The sequence below is a fragment of the Natrix helvetica genome (genome assembly GCF_964273705.1).
Source record: "Natrix helvetica genome assembly, chromosome: 7".
Taxonomy (NCBI): Eukaryota; Metazoa; Chordata; class Lepidosauria; order Squamata; family Natricidae; genus Natrix; species Natrix helvetica.
The window spans coordinates 13,257,982-13,276,878 of NC_138558.1; the positions used below are offsets into that span (position 1 = coordinate 13,257,982).

An 18,897-nucleotide genomic window follows, 5' to 3' on the forward strand; every position below is an offset into this window, starting at 1 on the left:
AAGGGGATGAGCAATTTACACTAAGAAACTGTGGCTATAATTTAATTCCCTTGCTTAGCTCGCAAAGCTACTCAGGACTTAATCATTCAGTGCTCCAATGTGTTTGGACGCACGCTCTTCTTTCCGGCATTAAACCTAAGGAGGCTGCAAAACTGCTTTGGTTTTTTTAGCAGCCGATCCACAATGGACTCTTGTGAAGAATGGCATGTTTTGATCAGTGTCAGGGAATTCAATGGCTGCTGGTCAATCATTTTAAACATAATATAGCCCAGTGGGGGTTGGGGGTATGGGACCAAGGTGGACATGGTAAGGGTAGGCGTGACTAGCTTGATGTCACTCGTTGTGGTCCGCCAGCAGCCAGTGGAACTCGCAGCAGAGTTGGACAGCAAGGAAGTTGGGGAGCAGCATGGGCCAATCCTGGAGTCTGGGAAAGGCTCAGACGAGGACTCTGTGTCGGAGGCAGAGAGGGGGTCTGGGAGTTATATGCTGCCGCTGGAGTCTCCAGAGTCGGACAGTAGCGAGGCAGAGGAACAGACTCCCCCCGTTCACAGTGCGCACATGCGTAGAACTGCCAGAAGAACAGTTTGACCTAAGTGTGTGATTTTTATTGTATCAGGAAGCCTAGGTCAGAACACTTGGCCCACCAGGGTGACAGCCTCCTGCCAGCAAAAACGGAGCTCGGGGAGGCTGTGTTGCTGCCAGAGGCCTGCAGGAAGCTGAAAATGGAACCTCTAAGCGCCACCCATGGCCCTCCCAAGCTATTTTCCGTGGCAGAGGGACATGGGCTGGTCCCTCGCTGTTTCCAGGCCAGCCCCTTGGGCCAGATCTAAGCACCCTGTGGGCTGGATCTGGCCTACGTCTTGAGTTTGACACCCCTGAATAGGCAGATCCTTTTGGACACTAGCCAAGATTAGCATTAACTATACTGTATAATGCAATGTGAATGTAGGTTGACAGATCAGGTCCATAAGTTGGAACAGTTTCTGGACTTTGTTTTCACATAGGTAGCTGTAATAGGGAGCATTCATGAACAGTTTTAATAGGGCCTTCCAAATTCTACAAGTCACTATCTTTAGAGTACCTTCATTTAGAACTGATATTGCTCCCAACTCAAAATATCCAAATGGCTCCCACCTGTTGTGGGTCCCAAATGGAGAGTCTCCATAGACATTTATCTGTTATGGTATTCCAAAACACTTTGAAAACTATGTGTAGAGCTGTGCTTTCCTTCTCAAATGCTTTTCTGCTTCCTTTCCTGCTGAAAGCCTGTTGCTACAATTCTGAGTTTTGTTGATTTGCTTTTTCAGCATTATTTCATGGTGTCAGCTTGATTTTGGTGTGTGTGTGTGACTTAATCTCATAAGTCTGTTCAAAAGCCCATTCATGGTGAAAGTTTTAAAAAAATTACATTTTTAAAAATTTATATTTTAAAGAAATGAAATTAATGCTCTAAATATATAGTAACGACACATGTGCCTCTAAGCTCCCCCGTCAGGCCTGCAGCCATCTCTTCTTTTTGGATCTTTGGCCTGCCATACTTTCTATTATTCTACGATGCATTTTCTATTGTGGGAAAATGGGAGGGGGGGTTGTAGGAGTGAGATACTATGTAGCCATAACAAAATCATTTCTAGAAAACCAAGGTCATCCTTTGTCTCTGCACCTCTGCACCTGACCGGAACTGAATGGGTGAAACTGCCAGCATGGCAATGGGAGATTGGACCATGTGATGGACTTGTGGGTGTGGGGGCAAGATCTTGAACTTTCAACTGGGTGGGGAAAACCTGGATGTGGGAACGAGGTTGCCATGGTATATGTGCAGATCAGTTTTCCTGATTGGAACACATATATGGAATTTGGGACCGAAATAAATTGAGTATTGAACGCGGGTTGAGCTGGATGCCCACTGGGAGGACCCAATTTAGAAAGCTGTGCTTGCAAAGGCAATAGCTATTGAAACCATCTTAACAGGGACTTTCCAGACTGAGGAAGTTACCAGCAGCCTAGGAAACACGTGGTTCAAACCGTTAAGATACTCATATTGAAAACACCGCTTAAGCAGGTAAAGACTAAATATAACCATATTAGGCTAAATGCTTTATATAACCAATGATATATCAGAATGCTTTTGTTTCCTTATACGCTCTTAATAAAAGAGGGGTTCAGAACACGCTCTGGGCTCACTCATGCCTCGAGGAAATGCTTGTGTGTTGTCTTCATTATGAGTAGCCCACCCTGAGCGGGTAAGGCAATCCCGCACCTGGAAGCTTTAGATTCAAGTTTTCCCAGATGTGCCAACATGGCTCTCTTAATAACTTTGAGCAATACTTTGGATGCTATTTGGAACCCTGACATCCACAGGTTTACAGTTCTTCAGAGACAACATTCTCATTCTGATGATAAGTTAGCTTGATTTCTCTCCTGGAGAAACATATTGAATTTGGGAATAAAAATCCCCCCACGGACCACGGGAAAAAAATGAATCAAGACAACAAGGCAAAAATATTTAGACAAGAACTCCAAAAAGATTTTTTCTCCTTATTTTTTTTTTTTTTGGCACAAAGGGGAAAAGAGACTCCCTTCTGCTTTTAATAACTCAAAACAAATAGAAGTTAGAATGCATTGACTCAACATTGATCCACAAAAGGTTGATGAACAAAGCCAAGATCCCTCCATTTCCTCCTCTTACCACCCACAGGAAACAATGAAAGGTAGAAAGTAAAATGGCTGAAGAAGAAATAAACAAAATGTAATGATGTTCATCTCCTTTTCAAGCTTCACATTGGTCAGTTCATCCACGTCACTTATTGTGACTTATCGAGTTCAAAACTAAGATCTTGGAAATTAAGTTGGACACTTCTTCTTCTTCTTTTTCTTCTAGTCTTGATGCTGAACAAGCGGCTTCGGATTTTTGTGTGTTGTTGTTTTTTCTTCCATACAGTATATATAAATATATATATATATGGAGAGAGAGAAATGGTATTTTTAAAAATGGTGGGGGTTTTCCCCTCAACACTAAAAGTCATGCTCTTGGTCGTTGTAAATTATACGTGAGACGCCAATTGTGCAGAATTATAGCAAATGCAATTTAGGTCTTATAGGATGGACATGGCAAGGTGAACAGCTTGACGTTGCTACTTGGGATTCGTAGATCCGGGATATCCTTGTTTCAAAACATATTACTGGCCAGAAGTCCCACTTACTCAGTTTGCTAAATATACATAAATGTCTCTATATACAGCTGGAACCCCTAAGCCTTTTCCTTGCTGGAGGAACACCGACAGAGGAAATGGCCAGGGGTAGCACATGGAGGCATAACAGTGGCCTTCGAAATGTACAGAAGGAACCATGATTTGTTTGCAGGAAAGTGATAAAAACGAAGGGAGGGGAATCGGTACAGATATTTACAATACAAGGTGCCCCTTGCTAAATAGAACTGTATTAGCCCTGTTCAACAGAAAGGAAGCGTTATTTAATAAGCTCTACTATCTGAGAATCGACATATTTATGCCCTTGAGGGTAGACTCATTCCAGTGAAGTTGAGACTAGATTGCTGAATTCAACAAGTCAGAACTGACTTGTTCGAAGATATACTTGAATGAGCAGCTTGGGCTAAGTAAATGTGATTATTGAAACAAGCATAATAAAAACCCCACCTCTTATGCCCAAGCCAGCCACAGAGATTCATGCACACAATGGAGGTGGGTTGCAGGTGGACTTAACTGATGGACATACTCCTTATATCATCACTTGCACTGCTTTTCACACTAGCCATGAGTCCCTGTTCCTTCTTATACGTACTGCAGTCCCAAAAGGATGTGGCAATGTCATCCAGAAATCTACAGGTATAAAAATGGAATTTTTTTAGAGAGGATAGGAGGAAAAACACAGTGTTCCTACAACATTTTTCTTTTTCGCCAAAAGAAAAGAAAGAAAAAATCCTAAGCAAAACTTTCCATTTTCGTGTGTGACTGAAATTAAAAAATGAAACTTGCCTTGGGTAAAATGGATGTTGGGATTTATAGCTGGCTCATTTCCTTGAGACTAAAAGGGAATTTACCTGACTTAGCGTTTCACAAGTTGCTTTAAATGTTTGGCATTCCTGGACTAACTTTTATCCTGGGATCAATACATGGGTTAAGATTCGTCACAGCTGAACAGAAGGTTCTGATTCCATCTGTATGATCAACAGCATCTCTTTTATTTATTTATTTTGATCCCTGGTCCATAATGAAGTCCAATCCAGAACTGTTTTCTATCAACACTGTGTAAGAATGCAACTGGAGCAAAAGAATGCTTTTCCTGTGCCTTTTTCAGAGGCCTTCCCTGATCATCATCATCTTTTAACGACCCCATAATCCCTTGTGGGGGTGGAGTCTTGGCAAGTGAATGGAGCTAGCAGAGTGTTTACTGGCCGGATGCCCTTCCTGTTGCCAATGCGGAGTTTTGTTCAGCAGATATATTCCCATTGTGCCTAGAGAGAGAAATATCTGCCTCTACCTAGGATCGAACTAACAGCCTCCTGATTTGTGAGGCGAGAGCTCTACCTGTAGGCCACCGCACCACTCGGAGGCCTTCGCTGATGACATTTCAAAAAAGATTTTCATGGGAATAAGAGATAAAGCTGCTGAGCGGAGGCGTCATTCTTTCCCCCTTTCCTTTTCAAAGCAAAATTGTTCCCTGGAAACAAAACCACATCATCCTTATTCCTTTTGTGCTTTTCTCGAAAAAATAATTGGAGACAGAGAGAGCCTAATCTCACTTCTGCCAGAAAATCTTCAACTGAAAGTGCCACTTCGCTGCTTCCTCCTTCCTTTGCCACTGACATTTTGAAAATGAAATATGTTAAAGTTAGACTTGGATAATGATAATCCCACCTAAATCCATAGGAAATGTATTCTAGTTTTTTGCTATAAAATGATAAATGATCGATTCAAAAAAAAAATCATGCTGACCTTAAATTAATGTTAAAAAGCATTCTGCAAACCGTGCTCAACATCATCTACCATTATAGGTTTATATAATTAAATCATTTTTAAAGTTAAAATTCTTTCTACAGCATAAATTTAAGCTTCAATCTTGAACCTCTCCAGAGCTCTTCACTTTAAAGAAACTTTTCAAGTTAGATGGACAATTGATTGGAGATTCCATTGGGACTAAACAGAGATGAAAATTTAATTAAAATACAGCCCACAAGGTAAGCAAACATTTTGCAACAAAACCTAATCTATCACATCTTAGGAACAAGGCTATTTTTGTTCACAGATCAGTAAAAGAATCAACAAGTTCTTTTCTCCTTACCACACACACAGAGACACACTCACACAATCTTGTATTTATGTAGAACAATTCAAGTGGACTGTGTCTTCTCACTCAAAACAATTCCAGATTACAACATATTGTTTTCTCTTTAAATAGACAAATTCAGGTTACATTTAAGCAAATTAGAAACCTAGCCAACATTTCCGCCATCTATCAGAAACTGTTTTTTTTTTAAAACAACAACAACACAGATAAACAACCAAATCTAGGTAAATAGCAAATTGTCTCCAGTTTTCCACACAAAAGCTTACTCTAAGAAATCTTCTTGGCTTACATCTTGACTACGTGATGTGTAACCCTCTATGGGAGATTTGATAGACAACAAAATTTTGCTGATAATGTACTGGAGAAAAATGGAAGACTGCATCTTGTCAAATGCAAATATTTGCACTGTTTCTGAAAAAGCTTCAATCTGACACATCTGTACAAGGATGTTGGTTTGAGCGCCGAGCTTGGCAATTTGGTTGCAAACGTTTCATCGTAGACAAAACATGGCAGACGAGCACACCTCAAAATGCACTGATGATGTCTCCACAAATAGTGACGAAATGTTTGCAACCAAATTGCCAAGCTCGGCGCTCAAACCAACAGCCTAACTACCAACCCAAGCTACTAATATTCAAAAACACTTCAAACATCAGCACAATTCTGTCCAGGTGGAAGGTGGAAATTGCTTCAAATTGCTGTTCTGGATTCAGACAGGCTAATTAAAATTTAATCATATCTACAATATACTCCTTGATACGATGGGACAGCATCAGGCTGTCTTGTTATCCGATTTATTTCAAGAGTTTATCCAAAGCACCCTACTTGGTTGATCCAGAGCCTGTCACACTCTCTCAAATCTAGTAAGGAAGCAAAGGCAAAAACAAATTCTGAACCTAACCCTAACCCAGGGGTGTCCAAACATGGAAACTTTAAGACTTGTGGACTTCAACTCCCAGAATTCCCTGCTGGCTGGGGAATTCTGGGAGTTGAAGTCCACAAGTCTTAAAGTTCCCAAGTTTGGACACCCCTGCCCTAACCCTAACCCTTGCCATGAAAACTACAGGAATTTGTGTAGGAAGTTGCCAGAAGTCATAAACTGACTGAAATAAATAAACAAAATAAAACAAAACTCTAAACATAATTAAAATGGAAGCAAACAAATAAACTATAGACTAAGCAATTTACAAAATTACAGTCTAGAAAACTAAAATTAAAAGTTCAGAGAAAATCTTATATCTCACCTTTGTTCTGAGGCGTAACCCTGTGAGGTAGATTAATTTTAAAAGAAGATAATGATTGATTGGTTGTTTTCTTAGTGTCCTTGATGGCTGTAGGGAAATTTAGGATTCTCAAATCTTATTAGAATTATGTTACATTGTTTTTATCTACACAGGGTTTTTTTTAAAAAATAAAATGTAAATGTTATCAGCCCTACCTGTAATCTGAAGTGGCATTCATATAGATATAAACCTAGCTGCCCTATGAGACAACGTATTTCTTTGAACGAGTATTTAAAGAAGAAAATCTTCAAAATGCTCAGAAGAATCTACCAACGTTCTTATCTTTACAGAGTATTTGCCAAAGGCTGAAGATTATATTTCTTCACTTCCACTTCCTGTGTATCTTTCACAGCTGCATAGCAGGCTGAAATTCAACAGGGGTGGCTTTCAGCAACAAAAGGACTTGCAACAAAACTTCCTTTTAATGCGCATTCTGCCAAATCCCTGATTCTCTAGCCATGCCGTCCTACAATATAAGGGGGGTCTGCAAAGATTCTGCCTGTAGTACTTTTATGACTTGCATTATAAGCACACTACAGAGCCTAGCTGATTATGACTATGATGGATTTGGGTGGAAAGATATTATCCATTTCATCCCAACATTGGACTGGCCTTCAGGAAATGAAAAAAGCGACCAGGCTTCCTTCACCATGCCAGTTTTTGATGGTTTTGCAAGTAGCAGAGAATGAAAATTTAAGATGGCGTTTTTATTGTAGATGCTAGGAGTCAAAAACAATGGCACATAATGTCCCAAAGGGGCCTTTTTTTCCAAGAGGAAACTGGATTTTCTGGTTTTCCTTTGAAGATGTTGCGCTTCTCATCCAAGAAGCTTCTTGGATGAGAAGCGAAACATCTTTAAAAAAAAGTCCAGTTGCCTCTTGAAAAAAAACACCTTTGGGACAACCATGACCTGGATGACTGAGAATCTCCACAGACAATGGCACATAATCATTGATTCTTTAGAACACTAGCTTTTTTAGTAACCTCAACTTGCTTTTCTCATTGACCAATGAATGCAGTATACTTCCTTGCAAAACCCATGCCATATTAAAAAGCCCTCAGAGGTTTTTGTGGCAATTCAGAGTTGGCTGAGAGAAACTTCTGAACTCATAGATCCAGAATGACAGAATAACAGATTTGGAAGGGACCTTGGAGATCTTCTAGTCCAACCCCCTGCTCAGGCAGGAAACCCAATACCATTTCAGACAAATGATTGTCCAATCTCTTCTTAAAAACCTCCAGTACTGGAGCACCCACTATTCATTTTTTGTGTGTCTAGATTGGTGAATTCAAACACAAAACGCCCTTTTCAGCTTCTATCAGATTCGTGGACAAACATACTGTTGTAAATCTGTAAATCCAGAGTTGAACCCCCGTTTAGTAAAAGCAACCTAAATGTTTTGGGAACAAGGGGAAGTGGAGCTAAAATGAAATGGATATATGTATGTTTAGAACCCTACTTACTTGGCCATAAGTTTAAAAACCCCTGAGAATTCGGAGGGAGGTTTTAAAAAAATGCACAATAAGACTAACCAAATAATTTTGGGGCTGCACAGCCTTTGAACAGCTGATCTTAGGTAAAGTTTCGGAGCAAAATAAGAGACATTTTTAAAAAGCCTAAGAAAATATCTCTCTTAAAAGACGTTGCTCTCTTTTAGGCATCATTGTATCTGGATATTTTCTTTACATCATTTAACCTTGTTTGTAGTTATACACTCCCTAATATGCGATGCTGTTGAGAGTGATCTGTTTCAAAAGTAGAATTATGATAATTATTGAATTATTCGCTACTTCATTGAATTCATAAATCATCCTGGCGCTTAAAAGATGCCCCAATGATGTTTATCCAAAATCATTTCTGGAGCAGTAATTCCACAAGAGTATTCTTAATTGATGCCCATCCAATCCTGCTAAAAATCTAGAAAAAGGAGAGGCACCTCCAGACCCCATTCATACCATTGCCAAACAACTTACACCTTTAAGAGCAAATTATTCTTTTCTTGTAATTTGGTATTAACCTCTAGGGCCGGGTTGAAAGAACTGTGGCATCTGTGGCCCTCCTGAAGTTTATTAGCACTTTTTTTCCCTCGTTTTTGACTGCTCAGTTCACCTTTTGCCTTTTTTTTAATGGGGGAATGTTTGGAGATACTTATTTTACCTCTTTAAAAAACTATGCCTTGCTCCGTGCTACCCCACCCTAAATCTGAGCCATTTTTAATTTCTTTCTACTTTCAAATTTGACATGCTGCACAAAGCCTATGTGGTTTCCAGCAGATGGAAATAATTAATCCTTGTATTGTGGTGACAAAAAGCCAATTTGTCCCCTTCATCTTTCTGAAAACACTTCAGATATTTGAATATGGCTATTAGATTGCTCCTGCAAGTCCCTTGGACTGCAAGGCCATCCAACCAGTCAGTCCTAGAGGAGATCAACCCTGACTGCTCTTTAGAAGGCCAGATCCTGAAGACGAAACTCAAATACTTTGGCCACCTAATGAGAAAGAAAGACTCACTGGAGAAGAGCCTATTGCTGGGAACGATTGAGGGCAAAAGAAGAAGGGGACGACAGAATGAGGTGGCTGGATGGAGTCACCGAAGCAGTAGGTGTGAATTTAAATGGACTCGAGGATGGTAGAGGACAGGAAGGCTTGGAGGAACATTGTCCATGGGGTTGCGATGTGTTGGACATGACTTCGCAACTAACAATAATTAGATTGCTTCTCCATACTCTTTTCTCTAGACTAACCATACCTGATTCTTTAATTCTTTCTTTGTAGGATATAGTATAGTTTATATAGAAACTATATAAAATAGTTTTTATCCTTGAGCTGTCAGACTCTTAAACATAACCACAATCACTCCACGCACACGCGGAAACGTATGACTAGTTTTTCTTTTTCTTTCTTTTTCTTTTCCCTTAATTATTTGCATTGGGATTATTCTTTATACTATTTATGTTGTTTGTATTTGTTGTCATGTGATTAAACCAGTGAGGCTAAAACCAATTTCGTTGTATTTATTTTGTACAATGACAATAAAGGCTATATTATACTATATGATATCTGGGAGCTTCATCATAAACATTCTAGTTTATTAATATTCTTTTCGACTGGTCGTTCAAGAACTGGATACCAAATTCAAGGCAAGAATTGTGGTACTTCTTCTTGCGAACTACATAACAACACTACAATTTAAATAGCCTTTTAAAGCAGAGCACCGAAGTGCAAATTATTGCTTTGTTTGTGAATTACTCAATTTCTGCATCCTTTCTATATCTACTGTGGTAAAATTGGCGATTGTTCATCCTCTAACCACCAAGCTATAAAGAATTCTGCATTATTATACTATCTTAACACACATAATGTCAGTTGGACATTATCCTTTCTATCAGTTCTCTTAAAATGAAACACTTCATATCATTACTTTGTTTCGAGTTAACTCTAGAACTTGGTGCACACAATCAGCCTTGCTTTGCCCTTCCATGCCCATCTGCAATCCAATTTTCACTCAACTGGTTGTTAACATTGCTGCACACATTTTGATGCGATTCTGAAAATCTACTTAATTAAGGTTCAGCAATTAGATAAGTTGCATTCTAGCGTTCCTATTTTGAAGTTGACAATAAGCAGAACACACTGCAATTTGCTTTACTTATGCGAAGTTATCTTCACAAAGGATATGAACAAGCCCTGTTGACCAATTAATCAACCAATCAAATCCTACATGTTCTGGCCATTGTCTTGATCATTTTCTAGTTTTGATATGTGTTGGAATATCTGAAACACTAAGGAAGTAGCTGACCTTCAGCGAATCATCTTTCTGAATTGACCTTGAGCCATTCTGCAACAATGATTTTCATCTCAATCACAGTTGCATGGTTAAATACTTAGTTCCCTTTATTTACAACCACTGCAATTATTTCTGTAGATAATTCAGAGCATTCAACTGTTGAATATTATCTTTCTTCACTTTCTCTCTTGATACACTTTGTGCACGACCCAAGCTTACCAACATATCCTCGGAAGAACCTGATCGCCTTCAACCATTCTTCATTTATCAACCCCTCATTCTTTTCTCAATGATGATTATATCCTTTCTGAAATGAATTGCCCAGAATGGCATCCAGTACTTTTAAGTGATGGGTGGACAAGAGATGAGGCAACAGGTTTATGACACCAGTTGCTCGATTTTTGAATCATTTTGTTAGTAATTAGTAATGACAGTTGTCTCATGGATATTTTTCTTAAGCAACTGTAGATTCTTCATGCGGTGGTTAGATTTGGTCCTAACATCCTCACCTTGTGCTTTTGCAGAAATCTCATCTGCCATATCTAGTGTGGAGAGAGATTTTATTTATTTATTATTTTCATAAATGCTGCTTGGCATTTCACTGTCCTGAGTGATTTAGTATCTTCTCTAAACTCAGTTGCCTTGCTGTTGATTGTAGTAATAATTAACAATCACATCTTATCATAATGTGTGATTCCAAACAACTCCCAGGTTTTAGTCCTGTCAGCACCAAGAAGTGGCTTTTAATTGCCCATGATATTAGGAAAGAAAATACACATCAAGCAAACACCATTATTGCTTAGAACATCCTTTCTCTGTTATTGCCTTTATGGAGTCCCCAAACACACTCTTGTCCCTTCTTGTAAATACTACCATTTCTCGTGTATTGGGATTTCTTCCAGGCTGGGTTCAGGTTACAATGCCACATGAGATAACGTCATTTCATGGCTTTGAGAAGAATACGGGGGCAACAGATTAAGCACCATTGTTTTGTGACATGTATGGAAGTTGCATGTGATTCTTGTACACATACCACCCACATGGCTTTGACTTATAGTGGCACTTAGTAGATTGTCCCCTATATTGCTATATATATGTATCTAGCTATATATATATATATATATGTATATTTGCAGTAATAACCTATTGCTTATTGCTGTTATACATACTGCACAAACTAAACTTTCTGATTCTTTTTCTTCAAAGAAAAATCTACTCCCTCACTACTTTACTTAGCAACTGAAACTACATTACATCATTAGAAATACTTCTAGAAATATTGTATGGAATTCAGACCAGTGTGATATGAATAGGCTTAAACGTGCTTCTTGGGGTGACTTGCAACTGTGCATTCATTGTGCATACTTTTATGTTTGTTTCTCTTCACTGAAATTAACTAGAAAGTTAATTTTGTTTTGATTCACATCATCTAACTATGAAAGTTGTTAAAGGTAAGCTGGGATTGTATTTTCAAAGGCTACACAAGGGGTTGAATTTCAACATCCAGAGTTGACTCCCTGACTCTAACCTTGGAGAAGACATTGGGCTTCCATCTTCTGTTTAAGTCTCTGGAATGAATCTTCCCAAAATTTCACCCTCTGGGGAATTGAACAGAATTGCTCTAACCCCTTGGATATGTAAGAAGGTTGAGTTTTTCATGAATGAAAATGGAACGTAATGAATGATGTTAATATTTGCTGCCATTCTGAACATGGCTTAATGGCAATCCGTACAGATTAATCCATAGCATTGATTTCTAGCTTCATTTAGGAGAAATAAATGACATCTTGGATTTCCTTTAAAAGTTAGACTACAGTCCTACAATTCATTCAGGTATCAACAGACTCAACACATAAGTTTTGAAACAAAAGCTAGGTTTGTGACATTGCTCCTCATGACCAGATATAGTATCTGGTCATTCCAGATATAGTATCTGGTCATTGGTTTGACTGAAAACAGGGTACGAGCTATATAGAATATGTGCAGAGAAGATAGATGGAGTCTTTTGGAGCTTTTTTGCTCCTGCATCTCCCAAAGCCCTTAGATGACATGTTTGAACATTGTCCCATATGAGGCAGGCAGATTTTTGGCTTAACTTCTTGCTCAAGTAACATATCTTACAACACTAGTTGCTAAAATCGTGAGCATGTCTTGGAATATTTTGACTTTGGCTTAGATTGTCTGGATGGAAAGGTACAAGTGAGGGAAAGTGAAAGCCCAAAGTAGTTAGATATACAACACTTTTATAAAAGGGAAGTTTTAAACCAAATTAAGAAGTCATTCACAGCTTCAAACACATTGACTGACCTGCTTCAGACTTGCTAAATTGCTAAATAAACAGACCTGCAATATGATCTTCTTGCAATTGGACTTCATTATGTTCCTGCATTTAGGGAATATACCACATGGTTCAAGATGCAGCCCTAATACGTAGTTTACCAATAAGTACCTGTTATTGCCCAGGAAAAAAAGTTTGCCTAGTCCTATACTAAATAAACACTATCCAGATTTTGATAATGTTCTAGTCAGATTTTAAGAAATAAAACCAAGGGGAATATTTGTCTAGGAAATCATCCAATCTGCCTTGATGTAGAACCTGGTAATTATTTGAGAGTTTGCTGAAAATTCTGCAGAGAGTAATCTTGTAACATTTTATGTTTGATGGATTTTAGTTTCCCAAGATCAAATTAGGAGAGAAGTATGCTACTTTCCCCCAAGATATAAGTCCAAGGATGTGACTGAGGCTACGGATGACTTGTCTAATTTATACAACACCTTTCAATAAAATTGATGGTCACTTTCAGTAGATAAGATGGTGCTTAGTAATTCTCTCTTCTTCACTTAAGATGACACACATTGGATCAAAAGATCCATAGGAGCCAACTAAGGGCTTCCAAAAACTTCACAGGAACAATACGATAGAAATGGGGTTCTCTCCCACCAATGTCCATAGAAAACATGCTATTTCCATAGATGAATATTTTAAAAACCAATTCCTACGGTCGTGGGTATGAATAACTAATCAGCTGAGTCACCGTCCTACATTTTTCTTCCCCCCAAAGTTGCTGTTAAAACAACACTGAACTTTAAGATGCTACACTGTCGAGATTTTGAGAAAACTTCACTTGCATTCTGATTGTACATATTTCCATCTTAGCTCCCACACACACCAACTCAGAAGTGAGCTTTATAGGATTTTAGCCGTAAAATAATTTAAACTAACCCATGGAACAACTAAACAAGCCGTACTGTACACTGAGATTATAATTACAGGTGAAAATGTCATTTAAAAAACACGACGACAGGAGGTTGTTCTCCACGGCAGGCCGCGTGTCGACATAAAGACTCCTGCTTCTTCGGTTTATGCATACACACAGCTTCATGTATTAACTGTATCTTCAAATGCATATTTGTATGTATGTACACCAAGATACATGTGCAGTTCTCTGTATATTTATCCAAAACAGAAACAGAGAGCAGTTAAATAAGCACACATGTATACACAGAAAGGGAAGGGGGCTGTCCACCTTGCCATGCCGTTATGAGAAAGGACAGTTGCAGATTGCTGATTTTACAACCATTAAAATTTTTGCCATTTTTAATGGGGAAAAAAAGCTCTTTTAAAACTTTCCCCCCCTCTTTTCTCACTCTTTCTCTTAATCCCCCCCTTTTTTTCTTTCTCTCTCTCTCTCTCTCTCTCTCTCTCTCTCTCTTTGTGCAGTAAGCATCGTTGGAAGAAGACCAAAGCAGAGCAACTATAAGTTAAATATACACTTCAGCTTAGCTGCATTTACATTATTCTTTTTTTTAAGGAAAAGCAGGCTGAAAGGGACTTTTTTGTTTGCTTAATCAGTATGTGTATTTTGATCTCTCTCTCTCTCCTTCTCTCTCTCTCTCTTTCTCTCTCTCTTCCTTGCCATTATTAAATTCTTTCACTAATCACCATAGATTTGTCTCCCTACAAATTGCATCATCTTCTGAAGAACGTTGGGTTTCGCAGGCAGGCGGCTAGTCACCTGCAACAACCAAGGGGTCCTGCAGAAGCTTCCAAACTGCTGTCAGTGTCCGATGCCAGGGTCTGGTCTGTGGACATGGAGGAAATGTCATTGACAGATGAGGAGGGAGGGAGGCTTTCGCTGCTGTTCACTGCTGCACCTGTGCTAAGAAAATGAACACCGACGTGATTCAACCTGGAAGCAAGAGAACGCTCAAAGAGACATGAACAAACACATGTGCCTCACAGTCGGATCTGGCCCATGGGGGTCACCCTGGAAACAGAGAAGGACTGACCCGTGGTGCCTTTGTGGCTCTCCCAAGCTCCGTTTTTGCTGGTAGTGGGTTGCAAGAGGCCGTCATAGGTGAAAAGAGAGCTCGGGCCACCATAGGCGCTCCTGACATGAGTGATGAGCTGGCCATGCCCACCCTGGCTCCCCAAAGTCAAACACAACCCTGATGCGGCCCACAAGGAAGTCGAGTTTGACACCCCTGCTCTAAGCTAAACAAAAATGGCAAAAGTTACTTTATCTATGCCAGAGGTAGAGAACTATGGCCCCTTTATAACTTGTGAACTTCAACTCCCAGAATTCCTGAACCAACATGGCTGACTCAGGAATTCTAGGAGTTGAAGTCCACTAATCATAAAAGGGCTGTAGTTCCCCATCCCTGGTCTATGCCCAGTCTTGATTCCCTGGAAGACCAGGGGTGGGAAAAGAAAGGATGGATCTTGTCTTCAACCACGGGTTTGCTCAATCCTTGTTGGTACATGGCCCTCAATAGTGGTGGTGGGGATACAAAGGAGGGGGAACTGGGTCAGAGTTTTTTGTTTGTTTTTTTAAGTCAGAGGAACAAAAGGGATCTTCTTGTGACCTTTTGGCTCTAGCAAAATTTATTTGGGAAATGCTACAATTCCCAAAAGAATATCCGGAGGGAGACAAGCTGGATGGAGAGGGAGGGAGCGAAATACACACCCTGTCAGGCCTGCAGCAAGTTCCTTTTGGGATCTTTGGCCTGCCACACTAATATTCTATTCTACTATGCTGTTTCATTAGTGGGGTAATTGGGAGAGGGAATAGTAAGGAGGAGAATGTGATGTTGTCAAAATAAAATTCCTTTCTAGAATCCAAGGTCATCTTTTGTCTTTGCACCTCTGCACCTGACCGGAACTGGATGGGTGGAACTGACAGCATAGCAGTGGAAGATTGGACCATGTGATGGACTGGTGGGTGTGGAGGCAAGATCATGAACTTTCAACTGGGTGGGGAAAACCAGGAAGCTTTCAGATTTGGGTTTTCCCAGATGTGCCAACATGGCTCTCTGAATAAATTGGAACTTTGAGCAATACTTTGCCTTGGACTCTGATTTACTTTTGGATGCTGTTTGGAACCCTGACACACACTCCATTACCCAAGTGCTACGCCCCCATTGGGGCTCCAGGCAAGTTGGCACAGACTTGCCTTCAAGGCCTTTTGCAAGTGGATCTGATTTCAGGGTGGGTGAGGCAAGACTTTCCAGAGGGCAGGAGCCACAGCAAAAAAGGCCCTTCTTCTGGACTCCAAAATTCCTTGGTTGATAATGTCCACAGCATGCCTCTTCTGCTGGTACAAGTGGGGCGGACTAGTCCCATTGGGTGAGCTGGTTTCTTAGATGAACTTTTCTAATTTTAATTTCTTTTTTTAATGTTTTTAACAAATTGTAACCAAGCAGAGTCACTGAGAGTCAGGCAACATATACATTTTAATGTATGACTAACTAGTCTTTGATAGATAGCCATGAATTACTGCAGGCTATGGCTGAAGAGTTGTATTAGCAAGCTGTTTCTTTCGTTATAATAACAAAAAATATAGATTTTTCTCTCCCTCCATCACGGAACTTTTCTAATATTTTTAATTAGTTATATTGCATGATCTTGGTGTTCAGTTGATAAATTCTCTCTATGGACACAATCCCCTCCAGATGGATTCTGGAAAATTACTGTGTTATGCCATAGTTCATTTTACCATTCCTGATTAAAATTAAAAATGATAAGAGTTTAAATTCTACGAAATTAAAAATAAACATGTATAGGTAGCCCTTGATTACATGATCCCAGGACAGTGCAACTCTCATAAATACATGTCCCAAAGGTGCTTTTTCAAGAAGCCACTGGACTTTCTTGTTTTTCTTTAAAGAGGTTTCGCTTCTCATCCAAGAAGCTTCTTCAGTTCTCCAAGGAGCTGACTAGTTATTGATACATTTAACTTTATATGTCTCAGCGACTCTGGTTGGTTACCATTTGTTAAAAACATTAAAAGAAGAGATTAGAAAATTAGAAAGGTTTATCTTTAGAAACCAGCTCACCCTGATGGGATTAGGAGCTGAAGAAGCTTCTTGGATGAGAAGCAAAATGTCTTCAAAGGAAAAAAAACAGAGAAAGCCCAGTGGCCTCTTAAAAAGCACTTTTGGGAGAACTATGACCTCGATGAATGAGAATCTCCCCAGACATCTGTCATAAATACATGTTAACTGCCAAATACCTGAATTTTGATCATGTGGGAATGCGGCAACAGTCATAAATATGAAAAGTAGCCATATCACTTTCTTTTAATGCTGTTGTATCTGCAGACAGTCACTAAATGGATGCATGTAAATCGAGAACTACCTTCAATTGGAGCGAAATCAGTGTTTAAAACAACTCCGTTTATCAGGAAAATGGGGAAATAAAGTCTTTTCTGCCAGCCACAAACAGTAGTTTCGAATAAGGCTGATCCTCCATTTTAAGTGAAAGCTGAGTTTAATTAGTCCTTCTATATTATTTTTTCCCCCCCTAAGAGCACATCCTATTTATTGTTCCTCATAAATCACCTAAGAGGCAGGGCTTTCTTTGACAAATTTGCCCATGAACAATGATTTATTCTGACATTCACTCCATCTTCAAGAGTGATGATGCTGGGCCACAGCTCAGTAAGCTCTTAAATCAAATTTGTGTATTCTGTCCCTCACTTTTCGGCTCTGTAAGGACTTGTTGAATGGCCTTTCTGACATAACTGAAACAAATGTGCGGTACTGAAAGGCTTATGCTAATCCAAGCATCTACCCTGAAATTCCTTTTGCCTTTTCTGTGCTGAGCAACAACATGGCGGGAGGGAAATTAGCGAGGGAAAGAAAACGAATATGGATGTTAATTTTGCCTCATGTTTTCCCATGATGAGGAAGTCTGAATCTTCTACCTATGCCAGGGTGGATTTGATATAAATCATGATTTAAATCACTAGTAAAAACACTTGATTAAAGTCAACTCGATTTAAAACATAATTTTTAAAGAGCAACTGTCATCTCTGTCCTGTAGCGGGTCCTTCTGTGGCCTGCTGTTGACTCACCAACAGTCCCAATATTGCAGAATATACAGCCTCACGCTACGCATCTAAACTCCGTTTCATGCTGAATAAACTAAATTATTAATGTATATTAAATAGAAAAGTATCTTTAGATAGATTTTTTTACTCCAAGAGCATTTTATTAAAATAAATTTGATAAAAATCAAAACAATCCTATTTACCGCATTTTTCGGAGTATAAGACGCACCTTTTTCCCTCAAAAAAGAAGTTGAAAATCTGAGTGCGTCTTATACACTGAATACATTTTTGCCTCCTGAAACATTTGCAAAAATGGTCATGCATAGCCTTTAGGAGGCTTCCAGAGTGCTCCTGGGGAGGGCAGAAATGAGCAAAAAACGGGCCATTTTTTGCTCATTTCCCCCCCCCCCCCCAGTCCCCAGGAGCACTCTACAAACCTCCTAAAGGCTATTCATGCCCTTTTTAAAAAATAAAATGGGCCCGTTTTTGCGAAAAACAGGCCATTTTCGGGAGGTCTGCAGAGTGCAAAAACTTTTTTTTTTAAATTTGCCTCTTCAAAATCTTAGTGCGTCTTATACTCTGAAAAATACAATAAATCAAAACAATCCAATTTAAATTTTAAAAAGAATTAAATTTTTTAAAAAACTTCGATTTTCATCCATCCTGACCCATGCCCACAAACACGCCAAGTTTTGATACTGCTAGCAAACTGCAAAGATAAAGAAACGAATAAAGGAGATGCAACAAACTTCTGGTACAATATAATATATAACGCATAAATTGAATATTGAGTAGACCTGGCATTAATTGAGGAAAAACAATGCAGAAATAATTTCTGATATAATGACAGTGAACAAAGAAAAATATGAGATAAACCTGCAGCTGAAGTAAAAAAAAAAGAAGAGTGGGAACAGGCACGAGATACCACAAACCCATCTGTCAATCCCTTAATGATGGCTAAGGAACTGACTACAAAAACTTAATGTTTCATTGAACACTGAATTAATACACGACATGGGAAAACTAGCTTCATTCATTCAAAGTTCTGAAAGCAAATCAGAAGCAATATATCAGCAAATCTGATATATTGTTATTTAGAAGTAAGCCCCCAATTAATTCTGTAGGGCTTATTCCTAGATAAGCGGATTAGCGGAGAGTTAATACAATTCTTTTTTTAACCGAGTTCA

General features: G+C 39.2%; 1 protein-coding gene across 4 annotated transcripts in view; it reads right to left on the minus strand.

The window, feature by feature from the left end:
* Positions 1-2,512: 2,512 nt before the first annotated feature.
* The window catches only part of MAPK10 (mitogen-activated protein kinase 10), a 241,628-nt gene continuing 225,243 nt past the window's right edge, over positions 2,513-18,897 (minus strand). For 3 of the 4 annotated variants that reach the window (XM_081959215.1, XM_081959214.1, XM_081959216.1), the window contains 2 exons: positions 14,396-14,534; positions 2,513-3,839 (listed from right to left, as the gene is read on the minus strand). In XM_081959215.1, the coding sequence (XP_081815341.1) occupies positions 3,719-3,839; positions 14,396-14,534 (260 nt within the window). In that variant the 3' untranslated portion in view covers positions 2,513-3,718. Of the gene's footprint in view, positions 3,840-14,395; positions 14,540-18,897 lie in introns of those variants that run through there. The other variant, XM_081959217.1, reaches the window with a different exon arrangement.